This window comes from Atta cephalotes (assembly GCF_000143395.1).
Source record: "Atta cephalotes unplaced genomic scaffold scaffold00008, whole genome shotgun sequence".
NCBI lineage: Eukaryota > Metazoa > Arthropoda > Insecta > Hymenoptera > Formicidae > Atta > Atta cephalotes.
Window position 1 is genome coordinate 519,840 of NW_012130072.1, and position 22,682 is coordinate 542,521.

General features: G+C 36.2%; 3 protein-coding genes across 3 annotated transcripts in view; all 3 read right to left on the minus strand.

Moving 5' to 3' along the window:
- Window positions 1-2,291: 2,291 nt before the first annotated feature.
- LOC105627070 (pollen-specific leucine-rich repeat extensin-like protein 1) lies at window positions 2,292-4,507 on the minus strand. The gene is made up of 2 exons (XM_012208349.1): window positions 2,644-4,507; window positions 2,292-2,365 (listed from the first exon to the last, which is right to left on the minus strand). The coding sequence occupies exons 1-2, from the start codon at window positions 4,505-4,507 to the stop codon at window positions 2,292-2,294; spliced, it is 1,938 nt and encodes a 645-aa protein (XP_012063739.1).
- A 226-nt stretch (window positions 4,508-4,733) lies between these two features.
- On the minus strand, window positions 4,734-20,645 carry LOC105627071 (cyclin-dependent kinase 5 activator 1). Its single transcript, XM_012208350.1, has 4 exons — window positions 20,205-20,645; window positions 18,757-18,999; window positions 5,521-5,817; window positions 4,734-4,829 (listed from the first exon to the last, which is right to left on the minus strand). Exons 1-4 carry the CDS (start codon window positions 20,643-20,645, stop codon window positions 4,734-4,736), a joined length of 1,077 nt encoding a protein of 358 aa, XP_012063740.1.
- A 10-nt stretch (window positions 20,646-20,655) lies between these two features.
- LOC105627315 (DNA-directed RNA polymerase II subunit 1-like) overlaps window positions 20,656-22,682 on the minus strand; it is a 7,964-nt gene continuing 5,937 nt past the window's right edge. Inside the window, exons 3-5 of the mRNA XM_012208601.1 lie at window positions 21,827-21,903; window positions 20,735-21,457; window positions 20,656-20,687 (exon numbers count right to left, since the gene is read on the minus strand). Of these exons, the coding sequence (XP_012063991.1) occupies window positions 20,656-20,687; window positions 20,735-21,457; window positions 21,827-21,903 (832 nt within the window). The remainder of the gene's footprint in view (window positions 20,688-20,734; window positions 21,458-21,826; window positions 21,904-22,682) is intronic.

Below are 22,682 nucleotides of genomic sequence, written 5' to 3' on the forward strand. Positions count from 1 at the left end.
GAGAGAGAGAAAGAGAGAGAGAGAAAGAGAGCAAAGGTACTTAGACAAAAAGATATCGCGAAATTACCGGTGACCGTTCACACGGCGCCAATTATACGCGGAGCTATCCTAAAAAAAATTATGCACTAAACGACGGCGGCCGTTCGCACGACACGAGATCGGACGTGTTCGCCAATGGAGGAAAATAAAGGGTTGACGTCTAATCAGCGTCGTCGCTCGAGCGCACTCGGGTGCAACTAACACGCCCCTAATGTGCGCGAGGGGGTGGCCTCTCCATTAACGGTATCTGCTCATGGATGACGGTACCTATAAGTGAGAAATCTCCTATGCTACACATAGTTAATATCAGCCGCGCAGAACACTGAGCCGTATCGTTCACGAGACACACGCGCACGATATAAAAAAGATTACGGGAGGCGCAAGGAAGGATGGAGAAAAAAACTTGCGCGAAACCGTCCCGTATCGAAGGCGGAACACAACGAAATGTCCTTCATGCGCAAACGCGAAACTGAAGCGAGTAGCACGCGGCGAGTGGCAACACAAGCGGCAACGAGACACGGCGTCGTTCAATCGAAAACGAACTACGTACACCGAGGACGAAGGGAGAAACGATCAAGTTACGCGCAGCCGATCGTCCCCCCACGGACACACCCTGTCTGTTTTCTCCCTACATAGCACCCCTTATCCGAGGAACGTTCTGACAATATACTCTCAAGACTTTGGAACGTCTTCTGAACATCTAGAACGTCCCTTGGACGTTTGCTAGTATGAGTCCTCCTTACTCTCTAAAATGTTTACAATAAATCTCACCTCAAAGAGTGAATCTCGCTCTTAAAGATTGAATTGAGTCGCTCGTTTTCAAGATACTGGCTCAATTTTCACTCCTAGAGTAAGATTCCACTTCAAAGAATTTAGAGTTTTTTTTTCTCATCTCTTAGTATCCCGTATTCACGCGGCTGTCTACCGACGTTTCGAGTCGTTTCGACCTCTTAATTAATATTGCACGCACCGGCACACGGGAAAGGGCTACGCATCCGGCGACGTTTTTTCTTTTTTTTTATTTTACGTTACGACCGCCAGATCGTCGCCCGAAACAACGAATGAAATCGATCGTCGCGAATTTGGATCCCAGCACGCACTCCTGCGATCATAAATTACGGGGCTACGCTATCGATCCAATGATTTCGCACGTCGACATATGTGTATAACGTATAAAAAAAAAGAAAAAGAAAAACAGATATGAATGAATAACAAAGAATCGTATCTCATCGAGTCCCGACAGTTCTCGATCGAGTGGATCCACGCGGAGATCCGCGTTGCCCCTGGAACGAGGCCAATCCTTTGATCACGATGCGCTCGAATCGCATCTCCGTGATTTTCTTTTTTTTCCTCTCCTTCTCTTCTATTTACCTCTCTACCTTCTCTCCTCCTTATACACTTGTCGCTCAAAAAAAAAGCGAACGTTACAAATATTATATAATTACGTGTACACGTACGGAATATACGTACATATACAAATTATGCTTAAATGTTATTTATTCGCGCGCGTCGAGACGGATCCCTCGATCCACGTCGGACGCACCCTGTGTATATCTCTCATTCTCCGTAGCGAACAGCGTAGGAGAACACTTTCTCCGCGAATCAACTAGTCACGCTTACACTATAGAGATTCATGTCATTTATTTATTCCCTAGTCGATACTTTAATCGTTTTTAGCATTACGTTACTAATTACGGTACAGAACTATCAATCAACGCCCTACGGGTGAACCATTGTCTCGTATACGCTCGCCGGGTGGCAACCGGCTTTTTCGTCTGCTCGCCCTCACACAGAGTTCGCGGATTTTCCTGCCGGATGTCCGCCCAGTCGCGCGCAACCCTACATCTCGTCTTGAGCTGAGAGTATTATAGGCGCCGCGCCCCGAGGAGAAGTAAACTCCGTTTCCTTGCGAGCGCAACGCGAAAACGCACATGTATATATTACTCTATTTAAATAATAATAGTCAGTTCTTGACCCCTCGCCTCGACTTCCACCCGTTTCGACTCGCCTCTCGCTGTGGAAACGACCGTCGAATGCCGAAAATGAATTCGAAGTTATTTCGTTTTTCTTCTTTTCTTCTATTTTTTTTTTTGGTATTTTCCATTGTAGTCTTCGTGTAGGCCAACGAAGTTTTCGGCACCCATACGAATGCGATTGTGTTAGAATCTTCCTTCCCGTCTCGTTCGAACCTCGTTAATCTTCATCTCGACTAGCTGTGCCCTGCCGTCTCGTCTTTTAGGTGGTTTCGAAGATTATCTCTTCATGAGGCCCTTGCGAGGATAATCGAGCCGCTCTCTGTCGCGGGACGCCCTCTCTCTCCGAGTAGCTGTTTGAACCCCAATTTTAACATCATTTTAGTCTGAGACCTCGTACTTTTATTCAGTAACTCTTTATAAAATTGTAGTAATGGATATATTAGAAAATAATAATTCCTGTACACGATCTCCATTTATATATCTTGCTGCATTATTTTTTTTTTGAGCTGCTTGTAATAAGCGGGTCGATTATAAATTAAGGAAGCCAGTGCCCACATTCACTGCCGATGACACCTAACGACACCGACGGTTTACGGAAGGAATCGTTATACCGTCGTAACGTACTCACGCAGCTCAGAAGACTCCGCCTTCAACCAAGGATCATCGTACTTGGACACTTCCTCGCTGCGAGTTCTTCCAGGCGGTTTGGGACGTTCGCGAGGATGCATGCGCGGTCCTTCTTCGCTCAACGATCTCTTCGTTGCATCTATATGCTTCGGCACCTCCAGCAGGGCCTTGGATCTGGTCAGCTGGGGCCTCTGTCGTTTAGTCTCCTCACTAGCAGCACGTATTATTACCGTCGGCGGGGGCGGCCCGGCCTGGGGCAGTCTGTCCTCCAGAGGACTGGTAGTGGGGAGGGACGCTTTCACCCTGATCGCACCCTTCCGAATGAGCCGGGGCTTGCTGGATCTGCGTGCTGCTGGTGAGTATTCCGGCGAGTAATCCGGCTGCACGAAACTCTTCCGCTTAGCAGTGGGCGTGGTAGGCTCCCTTGGTGACCAGATCGGCGTCGATAGGTCATCTGGCGTCGTCGCCTTTTTCGGTGGTGTTTTCTCCGGCGACTCGTCTTTCCAACCGCCTTGGTAGAGCGGGAATGGCGCGACCATATTGAGAATCTTCCATCGGAACTCCTCGTCATCACTCTTGCTGGGTGTCGCCGGTTCCGGTGGTGGACAGTGTGTAGGCGTGACATTTTGAAAGGGTGACCATTTCTTGTCATCGATTACTTCGACTGGGATTTCGCTCGGTGATTCGTCGTATGGCGTCCACTTGATATCACTGATGTGCTTCTGCTTTTCGCGTTTTCTTATCCCAATCGTCGGTAACGGTGACGAGTCCTCATACGGTGCCCACTTGGTGCTAGTGATGCTGATCTCTGGTGAAATCAGACGTCGCACAATTCTGTTCTCTAGCTTGTTCATTTGTCGTGGATCCGGCTCCGGGGACATGCTTCTGCGTATGCTGTACTTGGGCCGTTCGCGCAGACTCTTGCTCTTCGTCTCGTCTTGACTTCTGTACCACTTCGGCGCTTTTTTCTCGGCGGGTAGAGAGACATGCGGCTTCATCGCCCATCTCGCTCGTATCGGCTTCTTGCTCTCCACCGGGCTGATGACCTTTTCCTTCTCCTTTTCCTTATCCTTGTCTTTATCTCTTTGTGAGAAGCCCCATCTCCTCGAACTTTCGCTTCTCACTTGAGCGGAGCGCTCCAATTTGGGTCTATCCCTGGGCTTTCCTCTGGCGGCTCTAGGATCCTCGCTGGCTTGTCTCTTCACCTCTGGCTTTTCCCATAGCACGGCTGGTTCCTCGGGCGTCAACGACTTTGAGTAATACAACTTTTTTTCCTCTTTCTGCATGATCGGCTTTTCCGGTTCCTTTAGCTCCGGTTTCACTTCCACTGGTGAGGCGGGTGGTGGCGTTTTCACTTTGGGACAGGTACATCTGGGCTTTGGATTCGGCATCACATCCGGCACTTGTAACCATCTGGCCTCCCTCGCGAATCTGGTGTCGTCGCTGCTGTGCTTCCTTAGGTCGTGCATCGGTGTCAGCAGATTTTCTGGTCTGACTGACCACTTGTCCGTCTCTGCACTGTGATGCTTTCTGAGATCGCCGCGGTGTACACCTTCCGGTTTTTTCTGTCCCGGAATTAGACTGTGGCAGCTGCACTTGGTTTTTCTGACGAGATCCAAGTCTGTGGTCGAGGTATGGAGCTCCCAGCGAAACTCCGTACCCTCGCTGGTGCGCCTTCTCAAATCCCAGATTGCCTCGTCGGGCGACAAGAAGCTGCTGGTACTCCATGTCACTTCAGTGCTACGTACCCTCAGGAAACTGGCGCGTTCTCTACGAGCATTGGTCTCGCCACAGCTACAGATTTTTGTCGGCGTTCTTTGCGACTCTAACGGTGCCGGTTCGATGGCATCCAAATCCTCGATCATCCATGAGATCTCCTCCCGACGTCGTCGGCCGCATGATGGGCAGAATATGTCATCGTCGCGACTAGACCGCGGCTGCGGGCGGGGCAACGTCGGGGTTGAAGTCGAGGTCGATGCAGTGGGGTCAAGCTGCGAGAGCGGCTCCACGTCGTCGCGACGGCCATCGTCAGAGCGTCGTGACGTCGCAGCCGTGCCTGGCGATGCGCACCAGCAGGTGTGTGTAGCTCCGTCAAGCTGCCTTGGTGGGTACCGCGACTCCGGAGACGACGAGGCTCCGTTCGAGGCCACTGCCAGACAGACTTCCGCGTTCGCTGGAACCGCAGGCCTGTTCGAAATCGCAAATTAGAGTTAGATTCAATGATCTTATTTTGTCGTGCGATTTTTCTTAAACAATTCTTCGAAGAGGATATAGGAGGAAAATTATCGCCTCTTATCAAATAAACGATATTTTTCATTTTAATAAAAAAACTATTTTAAAGTTTTTTTGTTGATTTATGTGTTTCAAATGCAAAAATTATAATATAAGTAATTAACAAATTAGTAAAATCAAATAATTATATCAAATTCTTAAAGTGGAAATATTATCTTCCCTTTATTTCAAAAGTGACATAAAAAAGTGATTTTCGAGTTATGACTACAAATGAGTTAAGCAAATATTATCTCATTAAAAGTTATCTAACATCATAAAAAATCGTCTTAATCACAACTCAGAAAAGATAATTTTTTTAAAAACTGTGAAATGAGAACAAAAATGATTATATTCCTTTTGCTGCAACATTATTTGATTAGACAATTTTCTGCCAAGTTGAAAAATAATTTTTCCTTTTTTCTGGAAAACTTATTTTTTTAATTATCTTTTGGAGAAAAAAACGTTATCTCATTGTGCTTGTATTAATTATATGTATTGATTATATGTATTGTATTAATTATATTGTATTGAAATTAATAAGTAACAAGATGCAGAGTATATATGATTCTCAAAACATTTATTATAAAGTTTTAACAATAGAACGTACCTTCAGCTCGCTGAAGATCTCTGTGAAGAAACCGGGCTCGCTGTTGATTCGCAGCATCTCGGAGCTAAGTCGGTTGACGATCAGGAGACATCGGTCCCAGAACTTGTCCTTGCTGTCCTCAACGAGGAACGGTTTCAGCGGGTAACTAATTTCGTTACCCATGTAACTGTAGCTCAGGTAAAGACACGTCAGTACCGTTGCTTGGAGCTCCTTCTCGGATGCCTCATCTCCATCGACAAGCTCTTTCACTAGCATATACACGAACACTACGTTGGCAGGGTTTATGAAGGGCACATCCTGACAAACAAAAAAAATAAATATGTGATTAAAATTTTATTTAAGAACGCATATTAGTTTAATCTAATTTATAAGAAAATAAATAAAACATGTTCGTATAAATCATTTTGTATTTATTTGAAATGTCTAGAAATATTCGATTTTTTATCTAATTTTAAAAATAAAACTTATACATTCGTAAATGCAAGGTTGAGAAAATTAACTTTTTTTTTAACTAAGTAGGTAAGTTAAATTAAAGTTAACAGCCTTGAAAATTTAACTTAATTAAAATACAAGTTAATTCATAATAAAATTAATTGAATTAAAAGTTAAGTTAATAAAAAAATTAATAATTAAAAAGTTAAAAGTTAAATTTAGTTCAAACCAAATTTTAGAATAATAAAAAAAAAAACAAGAAAAAGTTTCATTTTAAATAATTTTTCGTATTTTTCCTTTCTCACAATTTATTTATTAAAGAATCTAGTTATTTTTGTTCACAAGTAACAATTATACAATATAAAATTACTAAATTATATACTCATTAGCCTCTCGCATTGTATTTAAGGATTGACTTAAAAAAAATCAAATTAAAAGTTAATTTAATTATATATAAAATATAACTAAATTAAGTTGAAATTATCTTTTTAACTTAGCACTACCCAACTCTGCGTAAACGTGATGTAGAACAATATGATTCATATCTAAAGTACATCACTTTGTAATATAAATATCAGTGGTATATCTCAGACAACAATGAACGATAAAAATAAAGTTCGTGATGACTCGCAATTATGGAAATGAAAAGATTTTTTTAAATGATGTGTCCATTAGATATTTTTTTAAGCCTGCATTTTAATGTTACACAAACTGGCACAATTTTGGAATAAATTGAGTGAATTTAATTCAATATATGTATTTACAATTGCATTGTTTGAATTGATATCGTTATAAATATAAATTATGTTTTCATGTATGTCATTAATTACATAGTGTTTTGCTGTGCAGCATAGCGTTGCATTTGTTGAATATCTCCCTATAGAGTTTAGGAACACGTCTTTCCATACACATGTATATTGTATTATACACGCGTGTCAGTGTAAATACGTATAGGCATATATATCGAACGCAAGCACTTTGGATACAAATATAGTCACATAGATGTTAATTAGTGCGGATACACATATAAGGAGAATATGTCGTATAAATAGAGAGTCTATTTATACTTGATAAGATCTCCGTTAGCCATGGAACACAAAAGAAAATGTGCAATTAAGTATATCTATGTATATAATTATATTATTTTTATATACATGTGTACACACATACACACACACACACACACACACACACACACACACACACACACACAAGTGTGTGTGTGTATATATATATATGTGTGCACTGTCTCTATACTCATATATGCATATATATATATATACATGCATATATATGAATGTGTCAGGTCATCAAAATTTATAAAATTTTCACAATAAAAGTGAAATGATTTTTCTTATTATAGAAAGTGAAGAAATTTACACTTATTCTCTTGAGTTAACAGAGAGTTAACAGAGATCCACACATCTTGCCTAATATAAAGGAAAATGTGTATGTGTTGATGAAGAGAGGAGAGAGAGAGAGAGAAATTATCTTTTTTTATCACATATAATCGAAATCCAATCACTGAAAAAATTGAATGTAAAAATTAAATGTAATAAGTCTTGGCTTTTTAAATAAATATACTACGATTGATTAACAAAAATATATCAAATTTTATATAATATGTTAAACTATTGCTAAATTTATTCAACTATGTATATTTTAATTAATTTCACAAATTAATGAATACAATTGATAAACACTTTATTTATTTCATTTATTAAATACGTTGTATTAAATACGAATACATTATAAATGAATGCAATATTAATTTAGCTTGAAGATGTAGATATATTAATTTGATCTGGTTTTTAAATACAATTTAAAATACTAGCTTGACTTATATTACCGTAAATAAATAATGCTCGCTTAATAAACAGAGATACTATACGTATTACATGACAATAATGTGATAATATTATGTAAGTATAATTATATGTATCTATTATGTTAAAATAATTTAATTTTAATTGTTAACAAAGTTAATTAATTATGCATTACATGACAAATAATATTTATAAATAACAAACTGTTCTCATTTAAGAGAGAAATACATAATTATAATACATCAAGGGAGAACCCGTGCACGCATCAGTTCGCGGCGTACACGCTAAGACGGAGCGAGTCGTATAGTTGCATTAGCGCGCATGGATGCATCGGCTCATGGTGCAAGAGGAGCGTAGGTGCATCGATTCGTAAGAGGTGGTGTACGGCGTGGTGCGATGCGGCCGTCGCACATGTGGGTGCATTAAGCGCGATGAGGCCACATCGGTGACCCGGGGAGGATCGATGCCCTCGATACGTTTTCCCCGCGCGATCGGCAACCTGCTGCTGTTTTTATTGTCCGCGCCGCATAGTCGGCCGCCCCGTTCCTCGTTAGCCGTGTCTCTCGGCTTAATGCACATTACGCCGCGCGCACTCACGTTTGCAATTTGCTCACACGCCAGGATGCGTCCCCCCTCTGCCGCCGTACGACGCTGGCAGGGCCGACGACACTTCTCGGCGACGACGACACGCCCTCGTGCCAGCGCGCGCCGGAGGATAATCGGAATAGTGTACCTTGCATAATGCAGCGGAAAGAAAAAGGGATGCGCATGGCTTCGCGTAAACGTGTCAGAGATTCTTTCGATTCTCCCGCGAAAACCCAAGCGCCTGATTCCGAAAGTGCCTGAGGTATCGCTAATACAATCGGACAGCTACTGCTTTAACGTAGACGAGATTGCCTGCGGCGTAGACCTCCATTTCACTGCCACTTTATAACATGTTACAGTTCCAGTCGATTTACCGTGTTTTTAAATTTGTATATAGTTCAGTGATTATTTTTAAAGAAAGGATAGATTTAAATAAATTAAAAATAATAATATAAATAGTAATAATATAAAGTAAGTAATAATGGATTATGAAATCCTTCGATTTATGTCTATTCAACATTGATTGCGAATAATTCACATTATTGCAACAAATATTTTATGAATTGCATCAACTAATAATTGCCTAGAACAATTTTCTTAACACTGAAAATATCAATGTTTCTCACTAAAGGGAACAAGTGAATATATTATGAAAAATGATGAATATATTATGAAAAAAAGTAATAAAAATCTAATATTTCATCAGTATAAAGAACATAATTATTGAAAAAGCAAAAAATTTCAGAATTTTAACTTTTATACAAGAAATATTAATTTGAAAAATAGTAACGTCAACAATGATCGTTTGGTATCTCTTATATCAAATTTGCAATCCTTCTGCATTGAGCTATTAATGTTTCAAGTATAAAAGCTTTAATTTGATGCGTTTGAACTTACTTTAATTGTCAATAAATTTTTTTCCTTTTTAACACTTGGCATTTAACTATTTTAAATATCGAAGATCTTTGGAAAATCTTTAATGTAGGAAGTAAAAAGGTTGTATTTTTAAAGTTAAGATAGATGACGTGTATTAGCAAATGAATGACGTATGTATTTTAGCGAACTATTGCACAGATCGCACAGATGCTATCGAGAAAAATTATTCATAGGCAGCTATCGACGAAGTCTACAATTTGTGACATAAAACATGTCGCGTGAGTGAAATTCATAAAATTACATAGAGCCGTCCTCATTTTATTTAAAAACAAAATCAGTTTACCTAAAAAATTTCATTTCCAGCCATTTGAACCATTTTTTAAAATTCAATTTTCTCAATGTAACCTTTTTTCATTGAGAAAAAATCAACAACAAATTAATTGAGAAGTGAAAAAATGTAAAAAAGTGTGAAAATGAAGAACGATTTTTTATGTAATGTTTTTGCATTTGTCATTATTATTTCCTAAAGATTAGACTGCATAAAGCTTTCGCTGTCGCATGCACGATTCATTAAGTTTTCCACGTGCTTCCGCTGACTCGTGAAGAGGCGACCCTCTCGATCAGGTACAACATCGCTCAAGAGTCTCGAGAGCCGCAGGCCGCGATGCAGAATTAGGGGTGCCAATATACTCGACAAGGACATATATACCTCTACGTCGGTCGATATTTGCCAGGGGTGAGCGGCCTGCTCTACTACTGTGCAAGCTCCGCGCGTTATTCGAGTCGTCTTTGCGTAGACCTAAACCTTTTAATTAAATTTCCAAGACTACGGATATAACGGTTCTCCGAATAATGCGCTAGTGCACTACTTGGACCAATTAGCGGCATAGTTGGCATGCACACGAAACACCCTCAACCGCAATGACAATCTGACGCTTAGTCGGCTCAGGGATGTCCCAGATGGAACTTTGCGAGGACCCGAATCCACGTGAATTACAATTAACCCCCGAATTACGCGTTGTGTAATTAAATTATGCAAATTTATAAAATACACGAGCGCCACCAACTGATATCCGCTTTTGGTTGATTCTAATTTTGGATGTCAACAATTATATGAAGCTCATCCAACCAATTCTGTAATTATATCGTCTCAATTGTGCCTCTTCCGATTACCAAGTGTTTTTCAAAAATAATTAATTTAGGTGCCATTTGACATGTGACGTACGATACACGTGCTGCGCGCGGGAAACGTGACAGGAACAGAATTTTCAATCTCAACCATGTACGGTTTCCTTTTAATCAGATTTTCAGCAATGCGACAGCCGGATTTGATCTTGTTTAACGTTCAGACGAAACCAATTGGTGAATAGAATCGTCTATGGACTGTTTGCTTGTAGGTGCTTTGACATTTCGATGGAATTAAACGATAATAGACGCAGATAGTTAATCAATATTTCATTTAAGTTTATATCGAAATAAATAGTAAATGTAATTAAATATACATTACAGCCGATACACTGCGTATCGGCTATCATAAGAAATTGCCAGCAGGACATATTTGTTTTATAAATTGTTAAAAACCAATTTTATTTATAATTATTTCTTACCATCGATATACTATTATTTAAAAGATTTATGTTAAATATTAGAATAATAAAATGTAAATAAATGTAATTTTTAAATTTTCATTTCTATCTTATTAATATGTTGTAATAATTAATTAATATTTATCAAGTAATATAATATAATGGTAATACGATAATAATAATATGACTAGTATTTAAATTTCTTAATTTTAATATTAAATATTTTTAATATTAAATATTTAAACAATAATATTGATAGATATGGACTAAAATAATTAAAATATAAAAATTTGCTTCTTTCCTTTGAAAATATTTCAAAATATTGAAATGAGAAAATGTTTCAAAAATTCATTCATAATTAGGTCATCATAATCCGATGTTTTTAAAGGGGACTATATTAAGAAACAAATTTATTTAAAACTGATTAAGCACACGGTTTGAAAAAATATTGGGATTACTTATTGTGGACATAAAAACAGTAAGTTATGTAGAAATTTATGACAAAACAATCAACGTAATTACAGTATATTAAAAAAAAGATGGATGCAACACACAATCAATAAAGTTTATGATGTAAAAAAAGTTAATAGAAACGCACGTATGTGCGTATGTATATATAGACATTTGTTTATTCAATGACATTTTAGGTGCTATTGTATCATAAAATAAATTAAAATAAGCTAATAAGCGCTATTATATCATAAAAAGTATTAGTTATATCACATTATAAAAAAAACTGATAATAATATTATATATCACGAAATGATATTTATTTATATAATTAGGAGTGTTCATTTTTGAAGAATATTTTCTTTCAATTTAAATTGTTTGAATACGTATTTTTTTTAATGACATGTTAATAGCTCTAAAATGATTGAATAAACAAAATTTATAGATAGCGCATATATTAGGTGTGGGAAAAAGTTCGTGGCGTTTTTCCCGTTAGATGGCATTAAAAAAACGCCACGAACTTTTTCCCACTTTTTCTAAATATACATATCTTCCCTCCTCCCCCCTCCCTCCCACATAAGAACATTCGATTTTATCATAAAACACACTAATCGTATAAATTGCCATATCTGTCTTCTTACATACACGGTCACGCTTCGTGGTCGTCTTTACCACCACGTGCTCATCGCAGCGTGGTTTGTAGACACACGCTCGGAGTGTATTCTCAGGATGAACCGCATACACATATTAGACTTGAGAAATTAGATTTAAGCACGCGCAAGATCGATTTATAGTTTGTTGATGCACTTCAATATTTCGAAACGTTCAGAGCATTGAGTAAAGATAAACAGTGTTTCGTTCTAAAAAGAATACAAAACAGGATTTCTTTGTTCTGTGTTTATCATGTTTGTTCTATAAATATTAAAATATTGCTTGTTTGTATGTATATCTACATTGATAAAATATTTTGATTAAATCAATAGAAGAAGAACCAAGAATGGCATTTTGGTTTCTGCACAAACAAAATTTCTAATAACTAAATTTATGTCGAATCCTTTTGTTGATTTAACTAGAAGATTTTTCTAAATATAATTTATATAAGTAGATATATATATGTCTCTTTTTGTTATTTTGTTTCTTATTATATATTCGTTTGATAAAAATGAAAATGCGCAAAAACTAGAACTTTTTTGTTTACGTTTGAATATTAAAATATTTCCTTCATGTCTGTTCTTCGTGTTTTTATTATATATTTAAATTAATATATTATGTATATTAATATTAATATTAATATATTATGTATGTATGTCTTCATTATTTTTATTATGTGTCGGATATAAAAATTTATGGGTCATTAAAGAAGACGTATTAGAGTAGCATGCGTTAAAAAATTATGTAGGATATATGTGATCCTATTTCCGTGAAATGCGTTGCAAATCGTGAGTAATTAGATATTATTAATCCTGTCAGTCATTAATGTGCTCAAATTGAATAAAATCAATAAAACTATGAAAACGGGAAAAGGCCGGGGTATGACCTGCTTCTAAAAAATCAGTAGACAATCTATTATTATAAGATTGCTACTATAATATGTAATCTTATTATTAACTATTCGCGGTTCTAACAAAAACTTAATATCATAATTGTTTTTCTGATCTTTTCATTTTTTATAAACGTTAATTTGCGAGCACTGAAAAATCAATTGTCTAGAATACATTTTTTTACGTCCTATTCTACAGATTTAAGGCGATAAAGAAATATACTCTTCGCTAGGAGTTGACGTTCGAGAAGAGAAAGTATCTCCCCTTTGTAATTAAAATCGAGGGGTGAACATCCCTCTTATATGTACTCGCATTTTTTCACATATTCCTGTGGGGTGATTTCACGACATTAGGCTCCTCCTGCGCAACATTTGCAGTGCACGTGACCATTCATCCCTTATCTTCGCTCTTCCCGATCTTCCCTCTTGATATGGCATTGCTGCACTTCTTTTTCCCACAGTGCTTTCCCATATCTTGTCAATCGAATCCTCATTAACTCGCTGTTACGAATTTGCCGCAATATAAGATAGATGGCTTAGAAGTTCATCAACTTTAGCCTTTCCATATTCTCATAATGCGTAGCAATATTTATTTTGTATTTGTGAGTAGGTTGTTGCAATATCAATAATAAAAAATATAAAAATATAAAAAAGTTCAACTTTATATCAACCTAGTAATAACAATAATAGTATTTAGATGAAGAGTAAAGATATATTGTAAAAGTATGTTTATTATTCATTTTAAGAAGTTAATTATCTTGAGCCTTCTTTTTAATTTCTAAAAAGAATTATTTAAATTGTTCATCTTAAAATTAGCAAAAATCAATTAATATAATAAATATAATTATTTCAATATAATTATACTAATTAATATAAACTAAATTACACATAATTAATTTAATATAAATTAAAGTATGATATTTGGCGAATTGACGCCACATATATTATATTAACTAAGCTATACAGAATTACAAAGAAAGATATTGAATTAATAGTATATATAGTATTATTAATATATGTATAATATATAATTATTTATTCTGAAGAGAATTATAGTAAAAAAATGTATGTCTGCTTAATATATTTTGTTGTTGAAAATAGAATTTGTATTGCATCCCAAAGAAATCATGTCATGGCATGATATATCTTCTATTCTTCTATCTGATCTTTTTGTAAAAGAAAAAGCTGAGATATTTAAACATCGGTCAGTGCTCTTAAGTAAGATCAAAATAAATAAGCTTATTTTAAGAGTGAACTCGAACTAAGTAATCAAAAGAGTGGTAGTCAAGAGATTTAAGGGCTGAAAATCGGTTTGTTTCAATAGCTGTTGTTACAAGGCGATAACAAAAACCGTGCATGTATGTTTATCTACGCGAATTAAATACACTTCAAGAATTAAATATACTTGGACGCACAAATAGCTTATTCTTTTTTATATCTGCAAGTATATCTCCCTTGTACATTTGCGTTGCATTGTATTCACGGAAATGTCCGGTGTATTGATTTTTACACATACGAATTCACATATACCTATGGTATTAATAGTATTCCAAGAAAATAAATAATTAAATACCTTCTTTATCAGAAATTATTTGTAAATTGTGTTTTTATACAATTAATTTTTTACTTCTACAACAAAAGACAAAACATAAATAAAATAAAATGTTTGTTTTATTATAAATTTTCTATAATAATAAAAATGATTTTGTAATAAAAAAATTTATTATTTATATTATTTTATGTAAAAACGATATACTTGAATACTTAAAAAATACTTAATTCAAATATATTTTTCACCGGTGGTTTGATAAAATTTTTATTTTATTTATGTTTTGTCTTTTGTTGTAGAAGTAAAAAATAAATTTTTAACACTCTTTCTGTTTTTTGCATGAGCTTTAACAATAGATATTTAATTAAATGCAGGAAAATTATTTTAATAATTAGAAATACGTTAAAATATTAAAATTGTTTTATAAATTATGGTCACTATACATTAAGTGAAAATGAATAATTAATTGTTTCATTATTTCTTAATTGTTTACACAATATTTGACTGACAATTCACAAAAAAAAGTCAAAAGTATCCTGAAAATTCTAAAAATGTCAAAATTGTCACAACGAAAATAGAACGTTTTTATCATTTTAGTACTAACAATTAGTTGATGAAAATAAATAAAAATCAACTTTGTGTTTAACTTGATTGATAATATAATATAATAATTAATAAAATATGTATATTTTTACAATTATTCATAAACATTCTGTTAATAATTTTGTTATATAAAAGTACTTAATTTGTTCAACTTGATAATATCAATAAAATGTATAAATATATTTTTATGTAATTATTTACAGACATTCCGTTAATCATCTTATTATATAAAAGTACTATTTCATCATTCAGAAAAAAACTTGAAGAATCCTAAGTCAATACAGAGAGATATGTTCTCGATAAGAACTTGAACACGCAATCAGACGAGTTTTATCAAAAGAGCAGCAAGAAAAAGACAGCCTAGGTCGTTAGCAGGCCGTTTTCTGGGCATCGAGATACCACGAACTCTTTCATTGGATGCAAGACCGAGTGTTATCTCGCTCGTCCTGCCAGTGATTCTACGTGTGAATTTATTGACATGAGAAATCGATGTCGATGAGCGCAGGGACGTTGCTAGGGAGCGTGTCTACGCAAAGGCACTTTATTATGGACCGTCTTCGACGCTTCCCTACAAAGTAGGTTGAAGCACGCGAATGTCGTAATATGTCGCAAATTGTCGTAAATGACAAAATACGCCGCCAAATGAATTCTCGGAAATAACAGGGCGAATTTGTGACGTGAAATAATGTTTACATTTCTTTCATTCTAAAGTTATTACCGTATAGATTTTACAGAAAGAAGAAGAGACGCATATTTTTCTTTTTATTCTAATATTGTCCTAACTACATATATTAAAAAAAAATACATTAGATTAATTCTTAAACATCTTAAGGATATATTAGAAGTACAATTTCTGCAAAAAGTGATTGTAATTGAAAATTTATACTTTTCATATAAACATTACAGCCACAAACTTTTTGTATTATTTTCAAATATAATACAGGAAAATCTGTATTTTGTTCATGAATTTTCCATTTCGTTAAAAAATGTACTTGTGATATTTCTTTAAATAAAGATATTAGCTGTTATATGTGGACATCTTTCATCAATGATATATTTAAATGTATGACACTTTGGCGAAATTGTTTAACAGATATATTTTCTCATGTGGATGCAAGATTAAATTTGAAATACAAGCGCGAAATACACAAAATCATTATAATGTGCATTAAATGCTTGTTCGAACATCAATGAGTTTAATTATAACAAGATATTCTTCAAAGTTACTTTAGCTCAAGGATAAACGTGCCGACAATGCGCAATTGTTCGCAACAATTGGGACGTCACTCACGATGAAAAAAGTCCACCCACAGGAACGGAGAATCGTCATCGCAACGAACTGGAATTATTACCGGCGCATTTCGCGTATTGTTTTCAATGAAACTTCACAAGCACTGCGGTTTGCTGAAGGTTGCACGATATGCTAATCGATAATCACTTTCATCATAAAACAAGTAAAAAAAAATTGTTGCCAATTTGATCGACAGATAACTAACCATTTCGTGCACGGCGTTAGCGACACGTTTTGAGCAATCGTGATAATGCATCAGTTATTTTTTCATGTATTTATTTTTGTTACTTCGCATGATCGAACCGGTCACTTTTATGTCAACTGCAGACGTCAACTCTTTTACGATATGATTAAAAAGGTTAAATCACTCTTTCCACTAAAGTAATTGTATTAAAGTATAACAGGCGTTCGCTAGAAATGTTTGGCCTGTATTTTATTTATTAAAAAAAACATCCAATAATATGCTATCAAAAGAGTTCTTTTTACTTTTTTCATGCTTTTAAAAAGTTTTGTCTTTTACCATACATGCACGTGTATTCCTTTTGTAGCAACAAATTTAATTAAAGCAACTTATAAAACAATTTTAAAAGTGTTATTTATCAAATTTAAAAAAATGTTTGAAACTTTTATTTGCAACGCTTGTCGAGGAAAATTCGGCTTCTGTGGTGAGAACTAATGTAGCGTGCGGATGATACAATACATAAAGACAAAGGCATAAAGTGGATAAACAACGCAGATTTTTGCATTGTATTATTAATAGTTACATAGTATTTTTAAGTCAGCGGGCATCTACGTCAGTTGACTATCGGACTGAAATATTTTTAGTTTGATCGATAGCTTCTACGAGCGGAGAAGGCGAGTCTTATAGGGGCCGTGCAATTTGCATAGGCCGCAATCGCGCACGATAGTCCCCATTAACATAAATGTTGAATTCATAATCGAATCAAAAATCAGCGCCGACTGAAATCATGAGCAAATATTTTTGATTGATTATGATTTATTTTTCAGAGAAAAAGATATAACGGTTCAATTTTATCGAAAACAATAAAACTCACGATATCGAAATTGTAGATCAAAAATAGTATTGTAAGTAAAAAAAAACTTTGCTAAAAAGAAGCTTTGATATAATTCGTAGTTTAGATAATCTGGAAAAAGATATTCAAAAACTCTTCCGAGAAAGAAACAAATTTGGAAGACAATTAATTTTCAAATTGTAGCAAGCAATTTTCTAAAAAAAAATAATTATCTAAAAATCATTTTAGAAAAAGTAGGTTACATTACAAAATCTTGTTTCTTAATGAAAAAAGATATTTTATTTAGCAATTTAAAAATAAGAAGATAGAAAGAGCTTAAAATATTTGTTCTAAACCTTTGCATTATTCATTTTTTTTTCTCCATTAAAACAATTTTTAGGAAAAAGTATTATAATTTAGCATTTCAATAGTATAATTCACAATCAGTAGGAAAGTATATAATAAAAATCCTACATTGCAATTCACTACCCTCTCTTATTGCGATGCAAATTTAAGTCGACTTCCATTACAGTTCATTCAAATGAAAACTCTCAATTCTGTTTCGTGAAAAGTTCACCTAATTCCCTTTCTAACATATTGCATGCCCTAGATGACTCTTATTATGAGTATTCCCATGGGACGCTGTCCACATCCCGGAGAATTCAGTACGAGTGAAGCCCTTTTCTCTGACGCGTGTGGACTATCATCCCACTTGTAATGATAGTCCCTTCAGGGAAACGAAACCTTTTAATGCATTGAAGACAAATATTCGTATTCTTTAATTGGATCATGGTTGTATTTTGGAATACTTCAATAACTGTAGTCAAATAAAATGGCAGTTTGTTTATAAAAATTATTCATATTTTGTCACAAGTCAATACAGTATTTATATTAGCTATTGAATTTTATTTTTTTTAAATATTCATATATATATATATATATATATATTTTCGTTGTTCAACGACCATTGACTGCATCGATTTTGTGATTTTGTAACTTGCATATATCAACGTTAATCGTAGCAGTTCAATCAGCAAGTTAATTACCTTGTGCTACTGGTGTCTTAATTATCCAATTACAACGATAGCGAAATAACCGCAGGAGTAATATATTAATTAATGTTAAACCAGTGCCCACGATAATTATATTATCGGAGAATATATTTTATGAAGCACGTTAACTATCTAGCATATGAAAATGTTTATTACTAAGCAAGTATCAGAAATCTGTTTGGGAATACTGAATTAATATTCAAGTGCTTTTTAAAACATTCACTACTACGTCCATATTTCTTTCCATTTCTTTCCATTAAAGATTATTCATAAATGTTTAACTCGTTAAATAAAAATGTCGTAAAAAAACAAACATATTTTTTCAATGTAATACGTATTTAAATGCAAATGTTTGTTCATTTATAATTTAAGCAATAATTTTAAGAAGCATCATATTTCTGTCAACAATGTTTTGTAAAAATGGCAATCTCACCTGCCAGCCTTGAAGCAGGAGATTTCTGTCGACAGTCCTGAGCCACATGACAGCGTCGCCGGCCTGGAAGTCCCTTAAACGGGTGCATTTCTTGTGCAGGAAGACGCCGAGGCACTTGAGCAATTCCGAGGTGGAGGCCTGGATAACAGTTTTCCTTGGTCCAGGTGGCAAGGGTTTCTGCACCAATTTCTCACACGTCGGATTGTGCGTGGTGTGATTGTTGTTGGACGCCGGTGGTTTTGTCTAATTAGAAAGATCAACTCTTAACACATAATTCTCTCAATATAATCAACATAATAATTCTTCTAAATCTTATATTTTTTCTAATATTTTATATTAAATATTATTTAAACATATACTTATTAACATTGTGACTTTTATAATAACTGTGTATTAATTTAATTAATGTAATGTGAGCTTTTTGCAAATTTTATTTAGCATTTCTTATAAAAAAACGACACCAACAATAAGTTTAATAAAGTAAATGAGATAGATTATGATAAAATATTTATATATTTTACATTTTGCTGATATTAAATTAACAGTTTATAAATCGTAAAAACCAATGATCTAACATTAAGAGTAAATTGAATGTTTAAAGCAGTCATGGTTTTAATAGATAGAAAGATTAAAAATTTATAAAGAAACAACTCGTGCTTCGTGAAAGAGACATCAAAACGATCGATATGCTTTCGATCGTGTCTGAGGGGTCAAAGCACGTTGTACATTTCATTCTTTACACTGCAAATCCCTTCGTTAGTCTCTAGACTTTTCTAGACACAACAAGCAATAAGAGAGATGTGTTATATTCAATATATATATATATTTTTTTTTTCTTGTTGTTAATCTATTTTTTATATATAATTATTAATAATTATAAATCTTAAATTAATTATAAATCTTAAATTGTTATTAAAAATTATCGCGTTATATTATGTTATATAATAAATAATGTACTATTACGTAATTATATATAAAACTCTTCAATAAAAAAAAATGTATTATCATAATAAATTTATATAAATTTTTAATTTGAATAATTTCTATTTTAAACGTGTGCAATTAAGTTTAATTTAATTAAGAATTTAATTAAGAAATAAATTTAGAGATAAATTTGTTTTCTATATAAAATAATATAATATTATTTTTAATTTAATGCTATCGAAAATATAAAATATATAAATATTTTGCTATAAGCAAAAAAACTACACGTATTTCTAAATAAACTTTTATTGTAGCTTTGATGTTGAATTTGATCGAATTTACATCATTTTAGTATGAAAATACAATTTATTAAAGTATGCTTGTTCTTTTTATTTATTTTATATGATTTTTTGTATATAAATTTTATTTATTAAATGTGCTAATTTATCAATTTTCGAAACAGAATCACAAGAAGCATCTATCGAAGAGAAAGAATAAAAGTTTTCCACTCTATGAGCACTCACCTGCGGCGTCTGTATATTTTTATTTTTATCAACGATAGGTATATTATCGAGCGGTTGCCTGAAGGCGAGGTTCTTGTTCTTGTTGTCGAGCTTTTTCTTGTTATTATTGGTCGTACTGAACCGTTTCCACGACAAAGCATTTATGAACAGCGAATGCTTCTTCAAGTTTTTCTCTAGGGCGTTCTTCTCCGAAATAATCCTCGCGTTATCGTTGTTATTCAGATTAATGTTATTGTTCTGTAACGAGTTGTTGTTGGTCGGTGGATGATTTGTGGGTGGCGCCGGCGCCACTGTGGCAACGCTGCTTTTGTTCTCGCGATTCTTCGCATTGTTTAGCTGCTCGTAATTAAAGTTGTTTAACGTGAAGTCAGCAGGATGCCCCGTTGGCGGGTAAACAGATCCCCGACGATCTCGTGGACTGAATGACAATACTGTCCCCATGGTGCTGGCGCTACGCTCCAGATGTTGTGGTTGCGGTTGCGGCTGAGGTTGTTGCTGTTGCGGTTGAGGTTGTTGCGGCTGCTGCTGACTCGGTTGTGCTTGCTCCCTGCCACTCTGTGTCGGCTGGGTTGGATTCTGACTTGGTTGACGACTCACGTGTGGATGAGGAGCTTCTCGTCCTGGACTCGTCGGATGGCCAGGATTTTGTGCCGGCTGGTCAGCGGGATTCTGATCTTGGTCAGCGGGGCTCGGATGGCCCGGGTTACCGGGATTACCCGGATTGTGGCCGGGATTACCTGGGTTGTTGCCGGGATTACCCGGGTTGTGACCAGGGTTATGGCTGGGGTTTCCCGGGTTGTGGCCCGGATTGCCCGGGTTGTGACCGGGATTGCCCGGGTTGTGACCAGGATTGCCCGGATTATGAGTTTGATGACCGGGGTTGTGACCAGGATTGTGGCCGGGATTACCCGAATTGTGGGGCGAGTGATCCGGGTTGTGATGCCCGGGATTTTGGGACTGGTGTCCCGGATTATGGGTCGAGTGACCCGAATTCTCGTGATGCTGAGACGTAGCGGGCGGTGGTCTCGGCGGACTTGGGGTAACACGCTGCGGCGGGGGTGCTCGAGGAACCGAGGTCTCCCTCGAGGGTCCCGTCAGCGGGGTCGCATCCCCTGGCTCAATGGCCTCCTCCACGACGGGACCCACCACCTCACTCAACCGACCTCCCAGCCTGCTGATTTCTACCTTCGACTTGAAGGACACTACTTTTTCTTCCTCCCGCGACGTTGGACTCCGATTTATTTCCTGTTTCTCTGCCAAATTGTTTCTTTTCTTATCACACTATGCGAAATTTTGCGTAATCTCTCCGCGATGGGAGAACGTTACAGATAATATGATGGTCGTTTACGATGATCGATAAGAGAAAGAGAGAAAACGAGACGTATTCAAGAAATATATACGCGAATAATCTGGCTCTTCCACTTAATGTAGGTCTGCAGCCTCTGTAGCTTCCGTATCGTTGAAGATGTCACGCGGCAAGATGTCGTCGATGCGCGCAAAAGATGTCGGCCGTCGCGCAAAATGGCGAGCGATCGATGCTTTACCGCCCTCCGCCTCTCGGAGGGAGGATGGGCCAGGTGAACGAAAACACTGGATCGACACACCGAAACCCTACTTGATACTTTGACTCTTGTCCTTTGCGTATCGTCTGCTCGCTTTTACAGACAGCTGTATACCGACGTTTTCTCGAGCTGCACTCCTGAAGCACTATCAACGCACATTCAAAACACTTTCTCGAACGCGATTCACGATCCGAAAGTACGGCTCGCCTTTAAAACTCTGGTATTTTGCTTATCGGATTTGACCAGCGATATCACAAACGATCAACAATCCTTCTTCTTCTCGACGCTAATCCTCGATTTATTTCATATACTTCTGCGAATTTGAATTCAGCGTTTTGTTACAGTTTCAAACGATACCTCGAAGCTGTACTCGTAGAATCTCCCTCGAACTCACGATGGCTTTCACGACGGACTTTGCAAACGACGCAAATAACAACACAACGCGCACGCTTCTTCAGGAACGTTGTAAGAACGACTGATTACTGTGTCGGCAAGCGAACTATTTCTCGCGCGGCGAGTTTCGCTGGTAATCTGCTACGCTCGTCCTCGGCGACGTCGACGTCGCCGCCGTCGTCCTCGTCGTCGTCGGTCGGCCGTGCGTCCACCACCTACGTCTACGGCCAACCAAGACGTAGCACGCCCCGTTACTGTTATCGGTGCGCGCGCAATGGTTCGATAAACGCGGAACGTCGATGGTCGGGGGTGGAAACAGACAGAGAATGCCTGCAAGAGAGAGAGAGAGAGAGAGAGAGAGAGAGAGAGAGAGAGAGAGAGAGAGAGAGAGAGAGAGAGAGAGAGAGAGAGAGAGTAGTAGAGAGAGAGAGAGAGAGAGAGAGAGAGAGAGAGAGAGAGAGAGAGAGAGAGAGAGAGAGAGAGAGAGAGAGAGAGAGAGAGAGAGTAGAGAGAGAGAGGAGTA

Coding starts and splice junctions, on each gene's coding strand:
- LOC105627070 (XM_012208349.1), bottom strand. CDS start 4,507: ATGATCGAGGATTTGGATGCCATCGAACCGGCACCGTTAGAGTCGCAA. Junction 2,366..2,643: donor GGCGGAGTCTTCTGAGCTGC/GTGAGTACGTTA, acceptor GGGTTCAAACAG/CTACTCGGAGAGAGAGGGCG.
- LOC105627071 (XM_012208350.1), bottom strand. CDS start 20,645: ATGGGGACAGTATTGTCATTCAGTCCACGAGATCGTCGGGGATCTGTT. Junction 19,000..20,204: donor AAAATATACAGACGCCGCAG/GTGAGTGCTCAT, acceptor CTTTCTAATTAG/ACAAAACCACCGGCGTCCAA. Junction 4,830..5,520: donor AGATCTTCAGCGAGCTGAAG/GTACGTTCTATT, acceptor GATTTCGAACAG/GCCTGCGGTTCCAGCGAACG.